At 41.2% G+C, this 18,900-nt stretch overlaps 1 protein-coding gene across 1 annotated transcript in view; it reads right to left on the reverse strand.

Annotated features, from left to right (window-relative positions):
- Positions 1–1,421: 1,421 nt before the first annotated feature.
- The window catches only part of LOC148018851 (putative transferase At1g60990, chloroplastic), a 124,689-nt gene continuing 107,210 nt past the window's right edge, over positions 1,422–18,900 (reverse strand). The window contains exons 11-13 of the mRNA XM_087701267.1: positions 4,970–5,053; positions 4,558–4,685; positions 1,422–1,842 (exon numbers count right to left, since the gene is read on the reverse strand). Of these exons, the coding sequence (XP_087557393.1) occupies positions 1,684–1,842; positions 4,558–4,685; positions 4,970–5,053 (371 nt within the window). The 3' untranslated portion in view covers positions 1,422–1,683. The remainder of the gene's footprint in view (positions 1,843–4,557; positions 4,686–4,969; positions 5,054–18,900) is intronic.

Genomic DNA, 18,900 nt, shown 5'->3' on the forward strand with positions numbered 1-18,900 from the left:
GTTGTCTTTTCGTGCTAATGGCACCTTGTTATGGGTTTCTTTTCATACCAATGGCACCTTGAAGTGGATTATAACTAAAAACTTTGATGTATGTCTCTGTCTTGTACGCCTTTGAGATGACTCTCATGCCTCTTTGTCATGTATGCATTTGAGGCATCTCTCATATCTCTTTTTCCTATACACCTTTGACGCCTCTCCCTCTTATGTGTATGTTGTGTGTTTGTTATGTTTGGGTTATATAATTTCTAAAAAGTGTTGAATAGTGTCAAAAAAAGTCTTCGCATAAGAAGAAAGAAGGCAAAGGAGGATACCTTGCTTCTTCATCATCCTCTATTCACAATATCTCAACTTCAAGTTCTTTGCTTCAAGGTGTGACTTGAATCTTTGACTTTGCAGTAGATCAATAAATGCATCCACACATAGGTGTGCAAAGCAACTAGCTTTCAATTAGAAGAACTTGATTCAAATATATGGAAGCCACAATTCTTCATTGATCACCTATGGCCATTGCATTAAATAAATGACCAACTCAAAGTAAGCGTCTTATCAACTAGCAGTTAGCTAGCTAAGTCTAGCCTTGCTAATGCACTTCATTATTTAATCTAAGTACACGCTTTTTCAAAGCAACTAAGTTGACTCTTTATCAAAGAGAATCCAAAGCTTTCATTTCCTCAAGAGCAAAGCAACTAGATCAAATGTAACCCCACCTTGGATGCTTTACACACTTGTTGTGCTCTGACTTGAATCTCTCTAGAATCTTGATTGAGCCACTTAGAATTAGAGAGTAAAAAAACTTCAACTACGCAATTGAGCCACAAATAGCCAATCTAGACACTTAGAAATCTTTGTGTGGACAATTTGTCATTGGAACTCAGCTCTTTTTGAGGATCTCTAATCGTCTAGAAAACCACTGAAAATGAGGCAATTGCCAAGACTATATGTGGACATGAAGGACATCCATGCAATATTTTCTAATTTGATATCCTAATTATGTTAGTTCTAGGTTCAAATCATACTTGCACTCTGTGTTATCCAATCTTCTACTATGATGATGTCAAGCGTGGTGATTTTTCTTGCTGAGTCACAATATTTGTCAATATGATGGCAGTTTGGTCAAGATCCTAACTGGCTTTGCTTGGACCATGTTATCTATTAGCACATTTTGCCCCTCTTTTGATCGTATCATTAATTGGTTTAGAACTGGGCATAGTTATTTCATAGGCTTAATCATATTTCTGATTTGTATTTACTTGGACGATGGAACAAACATACACATACGCATTTCTGGTCAACAAACTCACTCATTTTAAGAGCAACTGAACAGTTCTTGCTATTGAGTCTGCTATATTCTTGCCTAGTTCAAAAGACAATGCTTTTTGAAACATATTGATTAACATCAAAAGGATTTTGTGCATGCTACCAAGATATGTTCTAATCCAATGGGTCTTTTCGTGACACCCATCAAAAGGATTTTGTGAAATGATACATCCTAAACCAGTTGATATCCCAAATGCCGAACGATACCAACAGAGCGACTCTGTCAATGCAATGTAAGCATGCTGAACATAGAGAGTGCAATACCAACAGTGAAAATCATGTGCAGGGCTTAAGAAGAATTACAGTAGATGGGAAAAATATGAAAAGTAAATATGTACTGAAAAGTAGCATTCCAATTTACAATTATCAGTTTTCCAAAGAATGTGACACAAAAGGTACACCAACTACCAAACCTTTCCTGTCACCCACTTGCACTTCGAGATCTGACAACCCAACCTTTTTGCTAATATATCCAAGGCCACGGCATTCATCACTTCTTGTTGTGCAACTTGTAAGTTTACCAACCTGAAAGCGGCCAACAGAATACTTCAATCTGAGATCAAGAAGGCCTCTATGTTGGGCAAATATTTGGAGCTTCAAGATCAGCATTATCATCCCCTAAACTGTTAAAATTTTACTTTCAGTATTCACTCTGACAATGATATAGCCCATTATTGTATTCATGTTCAATTGATCAGGTTTACAGTTCAGTTAATAAATTATTGGATTGCAAAATTGTATGGTACAGTTCCAACTAAGCTCAAGTGTAAGGGTGTGGACTGAGAGTAAAACTGCAATAATCAAGTTAGAAGAAACTAGGACAGCATGACAAACAGGCAACCACAGTTCATATGTTTCCTACAGGTAGGAATGATTTTTTTGGCAAGTATGATCCATAAAAAGGGCAGAAGTTTGGATGGCAGGTCTGTGTTTGGAACTCTCTAGCTATACTTCAGGACACTTCCAACCAATCCACCCTCAATTGAGACATTATATATGCCAATGCACAAGTAGCATCCTTGCTCACTTTGTCTTACTTTGAAGATCAAAATTAGCAGTGCATTAGGGATGCTTTCATCTCCTTGATGGTCACAATGTCAAGAACACTCATACATATAATAAAGGTATATTGAGACTCATACAGATGATACAAGTATATTGAGACAAGGCAGATACCTGCTCATATTGCAAAAACCTCAACACATGCAACACAAGTGCGCCTGGAGACAATGTTGGCAATGCTTGTTCTTAGATTTACTGTCCTAGTTTTTGATCGAGACTAGGTGTTCCCTTGTGCATCCCTCGTCTTTGTGGATGAGTCTTTATCTTTGTTTTTGTCTTACCCACCCTACTTCCCTTTTGAGATGTGGAAACAAGGATCCACTTTGAAGATGGCAACAAGGGTTTCTTATGAGCTGATCAAACAGCTGTGCGGAACACAACAGCTAGCCTGCAAACTCAAAAAATGTAGACAACATAGATTGTGAGATCACTTGTTGCATGAAATTGAAATATTTGGGTGGCAAGTTATTTCAAAACAATGTGACCTAGTCATCTCGGACTTTCGAGGTCTAGTGGTGGCAAACTTGGCAAGTAATGCTAATACTCAGCTAGCTTCCCCTTGAGGTTGGTCTAGTTAGTAATTTTGAACTCTTGGAGCTCATGGTCCAAGTTTATTTGATGGATCCTATCACGAGCCACATAGCAGTCCATCAACTAAGCCCACCAGTCTAGTGGTAAGTCAAAGTGTTGCGATTGAGGGTGAAATTCAAGGAGTAGGCCTTGCATCAACTCAACTATGGCTGTAGTGTTAACAGCTTTTCCAAAAGCGAACAGCCTTGTACAAGAAGCAATAAGGGTTTGGCTAAGGTTCTAACCCCTATGCAAGGTCCCAATGGTCTTGTAAAACCAAGACATGCCATATCAAATTCAAATGTGCTGAAGTGACTTGCACATGTGAGGTGCAAGTTAATTATTTCACAATGCGGGACCTAATATCCCAAATTATCAGTTAATGCCAAAGGCAAAAGTTGTAATAAGTTATGTCTGATAGGTACTAGGTGGTACCTAGTGTCAAAATCTTGATGACAAAGACAAGTACAACTTAAAGTCAGCATCTAGTGCTAGAATTCTTTTCAAGTGCTCCTAACAATGCTTATCATTGTGTTCCTACGTACCTGTGCACACTATTTCCAGTGGCAAGCATACCATACATCATATACAAGAGCCTATTTTAGGCTGGCAAAAAGACCCCAACAATGTTACATGTGGTTGCAATCGCTGGATAGTCTTCTTGGAGCTTTGAACAACTCTCACTTGAACTATCTTGCACTTTAGAGAGCTACTACTTGTGGGCAGTTGTTTGCTTGGCCCATGCTGCATCGTTGAGGAGTCTTCTTTATGCTATCTCTGAGGCACATCCAGTTCATGCACAAGACTAGAGCACTCGTCGTGACGTCTTTATGTCATTGTGTTTTCTTGATACTCTATGGTTCCCCTAGGGAGATACTCATAGCGAGCCTTGTCCACTCTCATCCATTCTGACTTACTTGTGCCTATAAAAATGCACCTTTTGCCACCCCTCATTGGTGGATTCACTCATTGCCACACCAGAGGTGATCCACAATGTTTAATCTCATCTTAATGGGATCTTTAGAGCTTGCTTGAGGGAAAACAAACATACAAATGATTAAATGAGATGAATACTAGTCATAATTCTTGTGGATGTCTGGCCTTCAGCCTGGTTGAGATCAGTGTATCCTATCAAAGGGATTGAGGAGGGCACGAGGGCATGGCCTAGTGTAATTAGCAGACCATCTGGTAGTCTGAAGATCTGACCATTGAAAATGCTTGAATGCAAGCGAGAATGTCTAGGATACAAAGCCTCAAAGCAATCTGTTGAACTGGCTGGAGAGAGCCAATTTATAGAAAGGCTTTTGGAATCTGGCCAACCTGCTGATAGGTCCTACTTGTGCAGCAGATCTAACCTGCATTATTTCATTACAACCCACCACATGCCATGTCCTGATGCCCCATCCTGTGTGGTCGTGCTGGTATTGACTGTGTCTTTGCACTGCTGCTCTTGCTCCTGCTCCGGCATAGTGACACTGCAATGACAGCATCTGCCATGCCAACAGTCTGGGACTCTAACTGTACACTGGTCACGATGTTAGTGACTCTTTTTTATAATTGACCACGGCAGGTCAAGGAACAACAATGAGTAACTCAAAATGTGCATACCTTTGTTCCATTTAAGAGGATTGCAGTTCCTGGCACCACTGGCCCATCCAAAGAAAGTCCCCATAGATGTTGCTTTACCCCATCATATGTTATCAACCTTGCTACTGTCTCCTGTCCAATATAGCACCCTGGAATGCACCAACACCCATTCAAAACTGGCAATATGAAAACCTTAGAACAGCTTGTAAAACATCAGCAAAGCAGTGCAAATGTAGATTTATTGGTTGGCCACAGCAGGAATATGGCTGGAGGCTAGAGAGAGTTTTATTTCATCATTTTAGCTTTAGATAAGTTACTTCATTTGTCTAAAACACTACTGATCATGGAAAATACTTTTCGCTGTCTTTTTTGCATTTTACTACTTAAACTTTTTCTCTTGCATGTTCAAAAATTTCTAAATTTGCAAAATCACCTTTTGACAAAGATATAGTAGACCAGAGACCTGCTTCCAACACATTAAACTCATCTGTGAGCTCCTTGCCAGCTGCAGGACGTCCTGTTAAGACATACTATTCAGCACATTATATTCATGCATCATTCAGACCAAATATTCATCCATCATAAATCATAGTTTTCTCATATGTCAATCAAATTTCAATTGAAATGGCTATGAAAGTATGCTTTGAGTATGGTTTAAACCCTTGAGGTGAATCATACATGACCCTAATTTTCAAACATATTTTAACAAACTTATGAGAAAACATAAATACTGAAATCTCCAAAACAACTATCAAATTCCATGTGTCAATCAGAAGGATATGTGTCGAGAACAAAGGTGCATGATGTACACTACTGAAGTCTAAGCTAATATAAAAAGTTACGAATATCAAGACAGCAAGAGACACTAGAGGCCTTGTTGAGCTAAAAAGTGCATTATAAATCTGATTACTCTTTATTACAGCCCTAAAACTCAATTATTACCAAAGATTCATTAAACGATGCACATTTCTAGACATTGTCTGTGTCCCATAAGCCAAACCCTAATTTGGGAGGATCCACACTCCTACGAATAGAAGTTGCCGACCACTTAGCCCTAATCCTGTTTTGTAGATTGCTGGTGCCTATCTCTGCTGTCCACACCCTATTTATAAAGGATATCCCAATTTGAGCTGCTGTCTACTGCCGTCCTACACCTGGCGCCTACTGTCCAGCCCTCTATATCTGCTGGCAACTGGTGTCCATCTACTGCCATCACCTTGCAGGCATTTGACCCTGATCTGCTGCCACCAGCTGCTGACATGATCATCCACACCTGCATTTACTGCTCAGCCTGGTTATACAGAGCGCCACATAATCACTGCAGCTGTGTTTTGCTGCAACAGCTGTTGTCTGGCAATTCTGGATTGTTTTGTTCCTGCTGCTCACTATTCAAGCTGTCCAACTTCATCTAGCACTAATCCAAACACTCCTAGATCTGCGTTTGCTGCTGTAGGAGTATATTTGGAGGTTGTCTATTGTGTTTTGAGATCCATCAAAATATAAGACACACTCCAGCTTATACTCTCTACCCCAATCCTAGAGACATGAGAAGTTCAGTATTCACCTTTTGCATAGTGTGTTTGCTGCATAGAGTATTGTGTTTATTCCTCATTCATTATTCATCTTCAATGCTCATTATTCTAACTTACCCTAGCCCTAATTGTGTTCTTTATTAGTCTGAACTTTGTCACACAATTGTATTTGTTATCTATAGGTGAGTATTTATTTACATGGTATCAAAGCTAGGTTCTCACTGAAGAAACCCATGCTTTCGACTAGAGAACACATATTAGAAACAAGTTCATATACAAAAGATGGCTTTGAATACTTCCACACCACTTTAGTCTCTTGATCCCTCTATGCAAAGACCTACAAGAGTGGACCTCACAACTTGCTCTGCAAGGTTTCCACATGGGTGGAGAGAAATTGGACTACCAGGAAGTTGTTGAGATGGCAAGCTCAACACGTGCGGACATTGATGATGGACCACCTAGTTAGATGGGTTTGCACATTTGCACTTAGCACATCAGTGGTCATTATGATTCTCACTTGGCCCACTGACTTATCACTTATTATTTTTGGTTTGTTGCACCTACCTATAGCTGGCATACTTATAGCCCCAGCTGATTAGTGTAGTCATTTATGCACTATTTGACTTAGTAAGCCACTTTCCTTTATGTTGTATCTTATCTATACTTTATATACATTGTATTGTGTGGAAAAAAAAAAAAGCTGGCAACAAGATGTTTTAGCCTCCACCTCTCTTCTTTTGTTCTTGAGTAAGCTTCTTGTGTGTTTGCTGCAACAGCTCAAGCAAATCCCCTCACCACCCAATTCATGACATGACATCAAAGCAGTACCACTGAGAGAGGCTCCTTTTGAAGGCTTAAGTGAAGGAGACGAACCGTACCGTACGGTACGAACCGTACGGAACGAACTAGTCCGTACATAGTATGAATGCAACTATGGTTATAGGGTTGCTTGATCTGCTTTTAGGATTGGTAAGCAAGCTAGACAACCTTTTTCAGATAATACAGATATGAGTAGGAATATACTTTATGTTGTGCATACAAATATTTGGAGACCTACACAAAACATGTCTCTTGGTGGCAGTAAATATTTTATTACGTTTATTGATGATTGTTTAAGAAAGTTGTGGATATATTTTCATGAAGAAAAAGAGTGATGTATTTAAGCACTTTTAAACTTTCAAGGTTGCTCTTGAAACGGAAACAGGCTTGAAAGTTAAATGTTTGGGTCAAATGGAGAGAGAGAGTACCTCTCTATTGAGTTTAATGACTTATTGCTATAACCTTGTCACAAGCATAGTTGCCCGAAATAGCATTTTAGGCTGCTCTAAATGGAAACATTTCGGTCTAGAAACACGTTTTGGGACAAGCATTTCCGCTAACAGGGGTTTTACCCAATTTCAGGTCGTAGACTGCATTCCACTTTCTTGCATGAGCATTCCACCTTCTTTCCCTTGCTGTCCACCCTCTTTCTCAGCTGATCATCCTCCCTACCTGCTGTCTGCTTCACATCCCAGTCTTGAAACTCTGGATTTCTCATCCTTCAGCTACCCAATGCCTTTCCTTTCATGTCCATACTATTTCTAGCTGTTTTCCTCAGATTTGGTGCTGATTTTCTTTGTTTTCAGCAAGCAATCCTTCCCCTCTCTTTGTTCTTCACTATCCACATTGATTTGAGCAACTTTTCCCACTTTTGCTCCTAATTTTCCTTGTTCTCAGCAAGGGACAGCCCTATTGAAGGACACAATTTGGAGCCACACAAGCTTTCTTTTGCAATTATAGAGGTAGCGATGACTTAAAGCGATGGAAATGCAACTACTGCCGTGTCATATGTACGCGGAGCGTTACACGAGTGAAGGATCATCCTGCCCATGTTAGTGGTAAGCATATTGATAATTGCCCTGATGTGCCTAATGATGTATTTGCTAGTGTAGAGCATTGCAGGCGGCAACACCTTGTGGTTAGTGCACCACATAAGGATGATACTTCGCAACCATGTGTACATCCCACCATTCCACCTTCTCCTGCAGGTGGTAGTGCCCCAAAGAGGAGTAGAGTGTGCATGAATGTTGGTGGCAGTGCTTCTGCTAGTGGCAACATCTCTATGGATATACATGTAGAGACCACTCAAGCAAGCGCAGGTGCTTCCATTGAGAGCACAATTCCTTCATGGATCCCTTTGCCACAGCTTGGGGGTGCACAAGGTGGTAGCAGCTCGTCAACAGGTGCATGTACCACTGGGGCAGCAAGAGCTGTAAGAGAATCATTGGAAAGGGCAAGTATTACAACAGCCCTTAAAAAGCAAGCAAAGGCAAAGGCTACTCGTGAGATCGTTTAGATAGTGTGCCATCCCTTTTCATGTTGCACATACAAACAGGTGAAAAAGGACCATCAAGGTCATCAATCGGATTGGATGTGAGTGGGAGAGCCCCTCCTATGAGGATTTGCTCACACGTGAGCTTGTTAGAGAGAAACAAGTTGTAGAGCTAGAGATGCAACATTTGAAGACTACTTCGCGAAAGTATGGTTGCATTATTTTGTGTCATGGATGGACGGATGTGAGGAGTAATGTGTATAACATCTTGGTGTCCTATTGCAAAGGGACCATGTTCTTGCGTACCATAGATGCATCGGCAATAGGGACATTGATTACAGGTGAGTACATCTATAGGCATATCAAGGCTACAGTTTTGGAGATTGATGTAGAGAATGCAGTATAGGTCATCACTGACAATGGCAGTAACTATGAGCCTATGGGTGCTTTGTTAGAGAGTGAGTTCTCTAAGATCATGTGGACTCCATGTGCATCACAATGTTTAGATCTACTCATGGAGGATTTGGAAAAGCTTGGATAGATAGATAACCTCTTCAAGAGAGGTAGAAGCGTAGTAAAGTTTGTGACAAAGAGGCCTAGAGTGCATGCCATTTTTAAGGAAAATAGTGATTTGGATCTTTTGAAGCCATCAGTCACTCGCTTTGCTTACATGTTTATTGTTGTGGAGAACTTATTAGAGTCCGCCCGGGCCTCTAGGACGGTTGTCTCTAGAGAGTGGGCTGCATGGATGAGAAGGAGCAGCCTAAGGCCTTGACATTTATAGAAAATGTAATGGATGAGGCCTATTTGGGAGGATGCAACTACATTGGTAAAATCTTTGACTCCCATTTACACAGTTTTGAGGACCATTGATATGGAGGATAGTACTCTAGGTCTTTTGTACAAGAACATGGATCAAATTTGAAAGGCGCTTAACAAAAACATCTTCTTCTCTCAAGATAAGTGAATCAATGACCATTCATTCTAATTTCACCTTTTTAATCATATGTATGAATCTATGATCTATTATGATTCATAATTTATATTGCTATGTGGCTAACAATTTTTATACATGCTATAGAGTGCAGGACATTCGCACACTCTGCAACAGGAGATGGGATTGGTTTAACAAACCAATCCATGCTGTTGCATATTGCTTGCATCCTCTTTGGTGCAGCAAGGATCAATATGTAAGTGAGAAGCTTGAAGAGGGGCTGCAAGATTATTTTAGTAAGTAGGCTGATGGAGATGTTTCCATCATTATGCAACTTGAGGATGATGTCCTCGAGTTTTGTAATCACAATCTCTTATTTGCACGCCCACAACAAAGTTCCACGAGACACATCTCCAGTCTGTGTCTTGGTGGGAGAAGTATGGTAATTGTGCTTTGACATTGGTGAGTAAGGTAGCAAGTGTAAATAATAAACATGTGACATGATACATCATACAATGATACATGTAAGTTGTAATATAAATAATTGTGTTGAAAATTTTTTAATTCTTTTATTGGAATTAGGTAGAAAAGGATGGCTGTCTATGTTTTCTCGCACGACTGTGGTAGTGGTCCTGTTGAGAGAAATTGAAACACGTAGACATTGTTTCACACCAAAAAGAAAAATAAGTTAAAGACTGCTCAACTTGAGAGATTAGTTTTTTGCCATTGTAACTTGTGCTTGATTGAGAATTCAAGTAACACACCTGAGCTAAACCAAGTAAATATAGATAAGATTGACATAGAGAATGTGAGGGACATTCCTCACATTCCAAAGGAGGAGATAGACATCTACAATATGCTATATGAGGAGATGTCTGCACCTACACATCGGACATGGTCCAAGCGTACATAAGCTAGAGTGAGAGGATTTTAACCTCGACATGGAGTTGCTTCTATCTCTATAGCTCCAATGGCAAATGATGATGATGATGCCTCCTCTTCCTCTAGTAATAGTACTAGTGCTCCTGCTAGTAGCCCTGAGAAGGCTAAGATAGAGATGGCTTTGGATGATGCTGAGTGACTCTCATGAGTCATTAGATGACATATCATGATATGATGATTCATAGACTTATACTTTGCAAACTTGCTATTAGTTGATTATGTAGATTTATGTTTATCGTTTAGTGGAATTTGGATGACTCATGACTCACGATATAATGTGATACACCATAGATTATACATCATAGTTGTATTTCTTTTCATGCACTATTTATTGAGTTATGACTCATGAGTACTCTCTTTTTTAGTCTACATGACATAATATAAGTCTACGACTATTCAATTTTGAGTCTTCAATCTTGAGTTTACTGTCTATGACAAGTTATAGTTTATTGTCTTAAATTGAATCATAATTCGTGTTTACTTTAACTTGTCAAATCTCGATTCTCTTCTAAGTTTTAATGTTATATTTGTTGGGTGTAAAGTCCCTTTGTCCCCGTGTAAATAGACTTACGGGTGTGAACACACCCTTAATGTACCCTAACATATAAATACATTCTTTTATTCTTTGTCTACCATCACAATGGTACACCTATCTCTGCGTTCACTTCTCTCTAACTCTCAGCTTAGCTCAGCTCTGCTCTTCAACTAACGCCGTCATCTCACACGCCATTGCGCACTCTCACCCCTTCAAACCGATATCAGAGCATACGGTGCAGACGATCATCAGGTGTGCACACGGCTCGAGTTTGTGTCGAGTAGGGAGTCGGCTGGAGTTCTTGACCAAACTGGAGATGGGTTCCACAAATTGCTGACCAACGTGACCAGCGTGGTCCAATGGGCGTGCAGTAGGTACAATGACCAGAGGGAAGTAGGCACTGGCGGGCTTTAACGGTCTGTGCGTGATAGCGGGAGTTGGGCAGCAACGGGCGTGACGGGAGGTAGTGGACTTCGCGTCCAGTGGCAACTCGCCAGCCCCCAAGTGCAACGTGACTAGCATGGGCACTTTGCATCCAGTAGCGACTCGCCAGTCCCCAAGCACAACGCGACCACCACGGGCGGTAGTTCAGAGCACCACGTCGCCTGATAGGTCATGGACCTGAACGCTTGTTGATCCGCCTTTTTTTTTTTCTAGAAATATTTGAGATTATTTTTATCTCCTCTCTTCCGGGTGTTTGCACGCGCAAGCACAGTGCGCAAATTTATGTATATTTAGGCCCAAAAAATTGGGGCTTTTCCAGGTTGAGTGCTGCTCATGCAAAATTGCAAACATTATGCGCTTTGAATTGGGGATTTTGCCAAATTTATTGAAATTTTGCTCATCCGAGTGAAATTTCTCAACATTGGACCTATAAAATTTGGGGCTCTTGCTGTATTGGTGAAATTTTCTTCAGCTAAGTTAGACTGGCTGACATTGGTGCATAGTTGGACCCGAGAAATTTGGGGCTTTTGCAAAATTTTGTGAAATTTTGCTAAATTTGCCCGTTTTATGCTCTCAAGAACATGTATTAATGCAATTGGGGCAGATTTGATAGCGAAATTTTGGGGCTTTTGCTAAAATATGTGGATTTTGGCAAAGTTAATGCATGAAATGCACTTTGGGAATATTGCTGGAGCAATCTTGTGGTTATACGCAAAGTAATTTGAGCATTTTTATCTCCCGCTTGTGCGGTTTTAGAGAAATTGCAAAGATATGATCACATACATATGCAGTACACCTACTGAACAACTCCCATTGAGTTAATGTATTGCTGATTATTCATGTTGCAGCAGTCTTAGTAATCATTTGCAGATCTGGGATTGGTGCATATGTATTTTTGGTGATATTGCTGAAGTGGGAGTTACTTGGCAGTGGTGTATGCATTTAATGTATGCTGAAATTGCAGTCATACCACTGAAAGTCATTCTTTCTACTGCTGTACATGTACTTGGACTGAATCTTGCTATTATTTGCTGAAAAAATGGGCTGAAATCAACTGAATATTTGGCTCATTTTTTGCTGTCATAAATTGCAGCATCGAATTTCTGGTTTATTGCTGAAAAATGAAGGCCATTGCATACATTAAGATGGCAGTGTCTGATGATGTACTTACAGACATCAAGCGTCTTGACACAGGTTATGCCATATGGAAAAAGCTTAAGGACACTTATGAAAATACAACTCATGTGAATCAAGTGCATCTTATGCATAAACTTGTGAACATGGAGTTGGATGAATCTAAGCCAGGATCTGAGCATTTGAGTACTTTCACATGGGTTTTGAGTCAGTTACAGGACTGTGGTTTGGCAACTTTCGATGATAAATTGAAAGCTATTTTCTTATTGATGACTTTGCAAGACAGCTAGGAATCTTTGGTTGGGTCACTTAGCAACAACCCCACTTTGACTTTTGATGGTGTGAGAGGTTCAATCCTCAATGAAGTAATCAGAAGAAAGTCTAGTGGTGAAAGCAATGGCTCAGCTTACCATGTAAGAGGTAGGTTTGAAAAGAGGGGTAATGCAACCAGTAAAGGTAAAAGCAAAAGCAAAAGCAAAAGCAAGGGCAAATAGCAGGATGTCACATGCTATCGGTGTGGGCGTAAAGGGTATAAAAAGCCCGATTGCCGATACTTCAAGAAAGAGCAAGAAAGAAAGAAACAGGGTAAAAAAAAGGATGATAAGTGTGAGATGGAAGGATCGAGGTGCACCTGAGATTCAGTAGATAGTGAGTGTGAGAGTGAGAGACAGAGTGAAGCACGACACCCAAAAGAATAGACTGAAAGAGTGTGATCAGAAAGTACAAAGTACAACCCTTAAACCTTAGGGTTGTAGGGGGTGTTCACACCCGACACACACTAAGTGCCCATAAGTGTGTAACATAAGCACATAAGCACATACGACAATAAGACTATAAGTCTGGGGGAAAAAACCTCTCCTACCGAGAGTAAAAAGTGCCCCAATGTCCTACTGATCACCGACACTCCCATATGAGCGTAGGCGTAAGTGAGGTGTGAGTCAAATACCCAAGAAACCCCCCTGGAGTGAAGAGTGATCAAGAGTACAAGGATCATACGCCACCAAAGGATATCGAATTTAAAGCATCGCGAAATGCTTCAAATTTGTCACGAGGAAGAGCTTTGGTGAAGATGTCTGCCACATTTCTGGTGGTAGGACAATAAACAAGGCTGATATCACCTGCATGTAGCCTCTCTCTGACAAAGTGATAATGGATCTCAATGTGTTTCCTGCAGGCATGAAACACTGGGTTCCATACCACTGCAATGGCACTCTGACTGTCAGTGAACAAAGGAGTAGGCTCCGTAACAGATACATCCAAATCAGCTAGCAAGCGTCTAAGCCATACGCATTCAACTGTGGTAGTGAAAGCTGCCTTGTATTCAGCTTCACATGACGATGTGGCAACAGTGGATTGTTTCTTGCTAAGCCAAGAAATGCAAGAAGAGCCAAGAAAGAAACAATTGCCACTAGTGGAGTGACGTGTATCATAATCACCAGCCCAATCAGAATCACTGTAAGCATGTAACTGCAGTGGTCCCCCCTTGGCATAAAGCAACCCAAGAGATTGAGTACCCTGCAAGTAGCGAAAAACACGCTTGACAGCTTGCCAATGTGACATACGTGGCTGATGCATATACCTGCTCAAAGCTGAAACTGCAAACTGTATGTCCGGCCTAGTGTTGCATAGATAGATAAGACATCCAACTGCAGGAGCATATGTATGTATATCAAACAAATCACTATTATCATGTAATGACAGTTTCAGTCCACGTTCCATGAAGGTACAAACTGGCTTGCAATCCTGTAAGCCAAACTTCTCAAGAAGCTGCCCAATATACCTTGACTGTGATAGCCCAATACCTCGAGCATTATGTATGAACTGGATGCCCAAGTAGTAATGCAAAACTCCCAAGTCAGACATGTCAAAAGTTTGCTGCAAATTTTGTTTGAATGCTGAAATCTGATCAGCATGTGTTCCAGTGAGTAAAAGGTCATCAACATAAAGACATATAATCAGCATAGATCCCCCTTCTTTACATACGTAAAGGGTAGACTCAGATGAGCTGTTTAGAAACCCCTGACCAAGCAAGAAAGCATCTATTTTTGCATACCAAGCTCTAGGAGTTTGTTTCAAACCATATAGTGCCTTTTTGAGCTTGCATACCAAATGTTCTGAGCCTTCAACTGCAAAACCAATGGGCTGTTGTACATAAACTTCCTCCTGAAGTTCCCCATGTAAAAATGCAGTCTTGATATCTAGCTGATGCACTGTCCAACCATAATGTGCAGCCAAAGCAATCATAGACCTGATGGTCGTCATACAGGAAGTAGGAGCAAATGTCTCCTCATAATCAATGCCCTTTTTCTGTGCGTAGCCTTTAGCTATAAGCCGTGCCTTGTATTTATCAATGGATCCATCTGCTTTCCTTTTCAGTTTGTAAACCCATTTCGTTCCAATGGCTTTCTTCCCAAATGGCAAGGACACCAAATCCCAAGTTTGATTCTTAGTAATAGAATCTAATTCAGCTTGCATAGCTGCCATCCAATGCACACTGTGTTGTGCATCCTCATAACATTCAGGCTCTTCATTATCAAAAGTACTTGCTGCCATAATAAACTCCATGGTATGTGCTGAATCATGCAAACGAGTTTGCCTTCTAGTACGACCAGCCATGGGTGCATCCAAAGGACTATCTTGCATAGTCTGCAAATACCATCTAGGTAGCTGTCTAGCATCCTAACTGCGTGCAAGCTCTTGCTGAATTTCAGTTTCAGCATGATGCTGAATATTCCGATCAGCCAATGGCTGAATTTCTGCACTTTCCATAGGAGCAGCTGGCTGAACATGTGAGATGGAAGGATCGAGGTGCAGTTGAGATTCAGTAGACAGTGTGAGAGTGAGAGACAGAGTGAAGCACGACACCCAAGAGAATAGACTGAAAGAGTGTAACATGAAAATACAAAGTACAACCCTTAAACCTTAGGGTTGTAGGGGGTGTTCACACCCGACACACACTAAGTGCCCATAAGTGTGTAACATAAGCACATAAGTATATACGACAATAAGACCATAAGTCTGGGGGAAAAAACCTCTCCTACCGAGAGTAAAAAGTGCCTCAGTGTCCTATCGATCACCGACACTCCCATATGAGCGTAGGCGTAAGTGAGATGGAAGGATCGAGGTGCAACTGAGATTCAGTAGACAGTGTGAGAGTGAGAGACAGAGTGAAGCACGACACCCAAGAGAATAGACTGAAAGAGTGTAACATGAAAGTACAAAGTACAACCCTTAAACCTTAGGGTTGTAGGGGGTGTTCACACCCGACACACACTAAGTGCCCATAAGTGTGTAACATAAGCACATAAGTACATACGACAATAAGACCATAAGTCTGGGGGAAAAAACCTCTCCTACCGAGAGTAAAAAGTGCCCCAGTGTCCTACTGATCACCGACACTCCCATATGAGCGTAGGCGTAAGTGAGGCGTGAGTCAAATACCCAACAAACCCCCCTGGAGTGAAGAGTGATTAAGAGTACAAGGATCATCCGCCACCAAAGGATATCAAATTTAAAGCATCGCGAAATGCTTCAAATTTTGTCACGAGGAAGAGCTTTGGTGAAGATGTCTGCCACATTACTGGTGGTAGGACAATAGACAAGGCTGATATCACCTGCATGTAGCCTCTCTCTGACAAAGTGATAATGGATCTCAATGTGTTTCGTGCGGGCATGAAACACTGAGTTCCGTGCCACTGCAATGGCACTCTGACTGTCAGTGAACAAAGGAGTAGGCTCCGTAACAGATACATCCAAATCAGCTAGCAAGCGTCTAAGCCATACGCATTCAACTGTGGTAGTGAAAGCTGCCTTGTATTCAGCTTCACATGACGATGTGGCAACAGTGGATTGTTTCTTGCTAAGCCAAGAAATGCAAGAAGAGCCAAGAAAGAAATAATTGCCACTAGTGGAGTGACGTGTATCATAATCACCAGCCCAATCAGAATCACTGTAAGCATGTAACTGCAGTGGTCCCCCCTTGGCATAAAGCAACCCAAGAGATTGAGTACCCTGCAAGTAGCGAAAAACACGCTTGACAGCTTGCCAATGTGACATACGTGGCTGATGCATATACCTGCTCAAAGCTGAAACTGCAAACTGTATGTCCGGCCTAGTGTTGCATAGATAGATAAGACATCCAACTGCAGGAGCATATGTATGTATATCAAACAAATCACTATCATCATGTAATGACAGTTTCAGTCCACATTCCATGGGGGTACAAACTGGCTTGCAATCTTGTAAGCCAAACTTCTCAAGAAGCTGCCCAATATACCTTGACTGTGATAGCCCAATACCTCGAGCATTATGTATGAACTGAATGCCCAAGTAGTAATGCAAAACTCCCAAGTCAGACATGTCAAAAGTTTGCTGCAAATTTTGTTTGAATGCTGAAATCTGATCAGCATGTGTTCCAGTGAGCAAAAGGTCATCAACATAAAGACATATAATCAGCATAGATCCCCCTTCTTTACATACGTAAAGGGTAGACTCAGATGAGCTGTTTAGAAACCCCTGACCAAGCAAGAAAGCATCTATTTTTGCATACCAAGCTCTAGGAGCTTGTTTCAAACCATATAGTGCCTTTTTGAGCTTGCATACCAAATGTTCTGAGCCTTCAACTGCAAAACCAATGGGCTGTTGTACATAAACTTCCTCCTGAAGTTCCCCATGTAAAAATGCAGTCTTGATATCTAGTTGATGCACTGTCCAACCATAATGTGCAGCCAAAGCAATCATAGACCTGATGGTCGTCATACGGGAAGTAGGAGCAAATGTCTCCTCATAATCAATGCCCTTTCTCTGTGCGTAGCCTTTAGCTACAAGCCGTGCCTTGTATTTATCAATGGATCCATCTGCTTTCCTTTTCAGTTTGTAGACCCATTTCGTTCCAATGGCTTTCTTCCCAAATGGCAAGGACACCAAATCCCAAGTTTGATTCTTAGTAATAGAATCTAATTCAGCTTGCATAGCTGCCATCCAATGCACACTGTGTTGTGCATCCTCATAACATTCAAGCTCTTCATTATCAAAAGTACTTGCTGCCATAATAAACTCCATGGTATGTGCTGAATCATGCAAACGAGTTTGCCTTCTAGTTCGACCAGCCATGGGTGCATCCAAAGGACTATCTTGCATAGTCTACAAATACCATCTAGGTAGCTGTCTAGCATCCTGACTGTGTGCAAGCTCTTGCTGAATTTCAGTTTCAGCATGATGCTGAATATTCCGATCAGCCAATGGCTGAATTTCTGCACTTTCCATAGGAGCAGCTGGCTGAACATTAGGTTCATTTTCTGAAGCTCCAGCTGAATCACCAAAAGTAATGGGCAGCAGCCCTTCAAAAACATCACGGGCAGCCTGATATGTATCCAAACCAGCCAAGGATAATTCTGATTTTTCATCAAAAACAACATCCTTGCTGACAAAAACCTTCTTTGTAACGGGATCATAGAGTCTGTAGCCTTTGCTTTCATTGCTATATCCCATAAAAATGCACTTAACAGCCTTGTTGTCCAACTTTTTTCTAAGTACCTGTGGAATATGGGCATAGGCAAGACACCCAAAGGTACGAAAGTGACCAACAGAAGGTTTACGGCTGTTCCAAGCCTCAAAAGGTGTGATGGTCTTCAAGGCTTTGGTAGGGCATCTGTTCAAAATATGGCAAGCACACATGACTGCTTCCATCCAAAAACTATGAGGCAAGCTTTTTGCCTTCAGCATACATCTGGCCATCTCCATGGGTGACCGATTCTTCCTCTCTGCTACCCCATTCTGCTGTGGAGTATAGGCTGTAGTATACTGATGGACTATGCCCTTCTGCTGCAAAAAGGAATTCAGCATAGAGGACATGTATTCCCCCCCTCGGTCCGAACGAAGAGTCTTAATCTTGCATCCAGATTGATTTTGAATAAGTGCACTGAAAGCCAAAAATGCATCATACACTTCTGACTTCTTTTTCAAACAGTAGACCCAACAAAAACGTGTAAAGTCATCAATGAATGTCACAAAATAATAACAACCGCCCAATGACATGGTTTGCATAGGCCCACAAACATCTGAATGCACCAACTGCAATCTGGTTGTTGCTCTGAAAGCAACATCACGAGGAAATGAGAAACGATGCATTTTCCCTAAAATGCATCCCTCGCATAAGTGCTCAGGAGGTCTTTCCAAGAGAGGTAAGCCATCCAGCATCTGAGTACGCTGCAAAAGCATCAAGCTGCCAAAGTTTACATGCCCCAAACGAGCATGCCATAACTCCGCCTATATCATAGCAGGAGTAAGAGTGGATGTCAAGTATGCTGTTTGATCTACTGAAAGAGCATCCAACTCATATAAACCATGACATAAAGATCCTATCAAGACCAAAGTCATGCGTTCTTTATCTCTAACCATGCAACGGTCATCATCAAAGGTGACCTACAAACCACAACGTGCCAAAGAAAAAATAGAAAGCAAATTCTTTTTGATTCCAGGAACAAACAAAGCATCCTATAGGCGGAGAATTGAGCCATCAATGGCTGTGAGC

This window comes from Lygodium microphyllum, chromosome 20 (assembly GCF_053477565.2).
Source record: "Lygodium microphyllum isolate KBCC chromosome 20, Lygodium_microphyllum_v1.1.10, whole genome shotgun sequence".
Taxonomy (NCBI): domain Eukaryota; kingdom Viridiplantae; phylum Streptophyta; class Polypodiopsida; order Schizaeales; family Lygodiaceae; genus Lygodium; species Lygodium microphyllum.